Source organism: Pyxicephalus adspersus, chromosome 12 (assembly GCF_032062135.1).
Source record: "Pyxicephalus adspersus chromosome 12, UCB_Pads_2.0, whole genome shotgun sequence".
Classification (NCBI taxonomy): domain Eukaryota; kingdom Metazoa; phylum Chordata; class Amphibia; order Anura; family Pyxicephalidae; genus Pyxicephalus; species Pyxicephalus adspersus.
The window spans coordinates 15,425,753-15,428,995 of NC_092869.1; the positions used below are offsets into that span (position 1 = coordinate 15,425,753).

A 3,243-nucleotide genomic window follows, 5' to 3' on the forward strand; every position below is an offset into this window, starting at 1 on the left:
ATATATATACAGTATACAAATTTTAAAAGATCTATATATACAGTTCATATTTGTATAATATGATATGGTGGATATATGGCAGTATAATATGGCAGATCCTCGGGTCAGGCATCATAAGCGTTAAGGCTGAAATCAGTTAACTTTTTCAGAACCCAAAAATATTAGGACATTTAAAAATATGCTTATTTCTAAGCTAATATATATGTTTTAAACATTTTAACACATAAGTCATTTGTATTTAGGGCTAACTTAAAGATGTGTGCCATTTGAAAGAATGATTTGTTAGGGAAAGAATGACTTAGTACAAGCTCGCTAGGGTCAAGCTGCCAGAGATGCGCGCCTTGAAACGCCAGATCATTTCATTTTATAAATGTTGGATGAATACGCCAGTGTATTCTTGGCATCTGAAAATCCGTTGATAAATAGGTTAGAGGGGTCCGATGTGGTTCGATTTTGCTTGATGAATCAGTGCTGTTCAAGACTAAGGCATTTTTAGATGTGGTCATTATATACAAGGTCAATAAATCAATGTAGCCAAACAGGTGACTCTCCTAAATGGTTAACCTTTTACCCCCAAACATGTTGTCAGTTGTGATATTATGGGCTTTGCTTACATAATATGAATGTTTATGCGGTTGCTTTTATATGGGAAAAATCTTTTAGACTAAAGTACAAATTTTGTAACATTCGGTTATTACAGGGGGCAATTTCAAAATTTGCATTGGTGGACATTCTGTTAAACACTGTTACGTCATTCCTGATCAGGTTATGTTTTCGGCCCTAGAAATGATCCATCCCAATCTGTAAAAGATATCCTTTATCAAAAGAAACACTTAACCCTTAACAAAATCCAGTGAGCCCATCTTTCAAAAAAAGATCATGATGTTGAGATAAACACTAATAGCTCCGGCAAAATGTAGACAGTAAAATGCAATTTCCATTTGGTTAGGAAAAAGCAAACACAACCTCAAGAGAAGAGAGATCCTCCTGTCCTGTACCCGGCCAGTTTGGTGTTGATAAAAAAAAGTAATCTGGAAATTCACCCAAGTGAAAATGTCCAGTGGGTTATTCTTGAAATAAACCACAATATAATTTAATATAACCATAAACTATCTGTTTGGAAACCCAGTTATCAGAAATAGGATAACTACAGGTCCACAAAGAATCCCCCGACTTGCAAAGTTTAAGGTAACATTTCATGTTGAGGAGGACTTTTTGTGACTGCTAGGTTACCTAAGGAAGCTGAGATTTTGGAGGGATTGATGCCCTGGGACTGAAAAAGACTTTTGTGGGCCCCATCCCTTGGGGCAGTTCTTTTATCCTAACAAGTGGCACAATTGAGTTTTTTTATGATTCCCCAGTGAAAGGAAACTGTGTTCTTTGAAGCTGTCTTTAAAATCTGATCCACCAACCAGTGTATATATGTATATAGAGCTACAAATCTGCAATTTTGCAAATACCTACAGTCTTGTTTAGGCAATTAAACCCTTTACCAGGAGAACACTTTTGACTACACTACAAAACATATTTAAACCCCTTAAACAATTGTTGTGCCAGCAACTAATTAACAAGGACACATGTTTATTAGCTAGTTTCTGATGTAAAAACTTTGCCAATTCCATCAATCAGGTACATTGCATCCAGTTCCACAGATAGAGCTATACCCAAATTGCTTTAAAAGATTTAAATATCTCCACTGTGTCCTTCAAAAAACAAAAGATTGGCAATGTTCTAAGTCATTTGCTGGTATGAAATATGAGAGGTAACTCAAATGATTTGACAGGTGAATTAGTAAGTAAGAGCTCTACAAGGATTTAGTGGTGCACAGCCCACCTTTCTCAGGGCAAACAATACAGAAAAAAAGTGTTGCCTAAAAAACTTAAACAGCCTGAAAGTTCAACATCCATACACAGTGTCAAGATCATTCCTTTCATCCATCCTTAGGATTACCAAAATACCACAAACCATGTAAAGAGACTTATCAATGTACTGAACATGCTACATTCATTATTATATATCTCTTTACTATGCTTTATTCAATTTATCTGTCAAATGTTTTAGGTGTGAATCTTCTGCAAGCTGCTGCACATGAATTTGGACATTCCTTGGGACTTGACCACTCTACCATTCCAGGTGCTTTAATGGCTCCAACTTACAAGGGATACAAACCTACATTTCAGCTTCACCCAGATGATATTGAAGCCATTCAAGCATTGTATGGAAAACCTACAGGAAAGAAAAACCCACCTTTAGGTTCATCTGAAGGCATTTCCAAAGCTACTACTCTAGGTGCTGGAATAAATAATGTCACTGCCAGTTCAGGATCAACGGACAATAAGAAATCTAAAAAGCAGTCTATAGTCAAGTTGTGTGGAGATGACATAATAGATACATTTGTATCCACCAAAGATGGTTCAATTTTTTTATTCAAAGGTAAGGATTATTCAGTTAAACAGTTTGCTCCCTTTGGCATCCATCTCTCAAAAGATAACCTTGATCCTGACTGATATGAAAGTTGTATATAACGTATACTGCCTATAAGACATATACTTTATTACTGTTTTTAATTGTAAATACCATGGACTTGATTTATTAAAGCTCTCTAATATAGACTTTCATAGGAAAAAAAACTGGGTGATCCAGAAAACCTGGAATGGATTTCTCAACAATAAATTGCTTTTTGTCTGCAATTGTATTCAATCATAGACCTGATCCATTCCAGGTTTTCTGAATTACCCAAGTTCACTTATGAAAGTCTAAATTCTCCAGTCCTGGAAAACTTTAATAAATCTAGCCCAGATCTCGGGAAAAAAATCTACATCAATCTTTAAAATAAAAGCTATGTCGCCAGAAGATTTTTGTTTTTCTTGAAGGGTCAGCAACAGTAAATTTACCAGATAAACACAGCTTGTGCTTAAGACTACCACCTCTTTGTTGTTTCGCCACCTACAGAAGATGCATGCTAGATACACAAAAATATGGATTCTATTGGTGGTTTTAACTCCTCCTGTGAGATTAGGATTCAGGCGATTACAATTCATTAATTCACAATGGCAGCAATGACAGAGACAGCAGATGTTGTTTCCTGAATGCAGTGAATTAGATTTTATGTTGACTCTCTGTTGTTTACTAGAGGATACAGCTTTAACCTCCCGAGCGATAACCCCGAGTGTGGCTCGGGGTAAAAAAAAAATAGCTGAAAGCGGTAACCCCGAACCACACTCGGGGTAGCTAAAAAAAAAT

At 36.1% G+C, this 3,243-nt stretch overlaps 1 protein-coding gene across 3 annotated transcripts in view; it reads left to right on the plus strand.

Annotated features, from left to right (window-relative positions):
- LOC140341920 (matrix metalloproteinase-18-like) overlaps nt 1-3,243 on the plus strand; it is a 224,930-nt gene that overhangs the window by 137,694 nt on the left and 83,993 nt on the right. For 2 of the 3 annotated variants that reach the window (XM_072427865.1, XM_072427866.1), the window contains exon 5: nt 2,062-2,433. The exons of the other annotated variant lie outside the window; for it this stretch is intronic. In XM_072427865.1, coding sequence (XP_072283966.1) covers nt 2,062-2,433 — 372 coding nt within the window. The remainder of the gene's footprint in view (nt 1-2,061; nt 2,434-3,243) is intronic. 3 annotated transcript variants of the gene reach the window in all.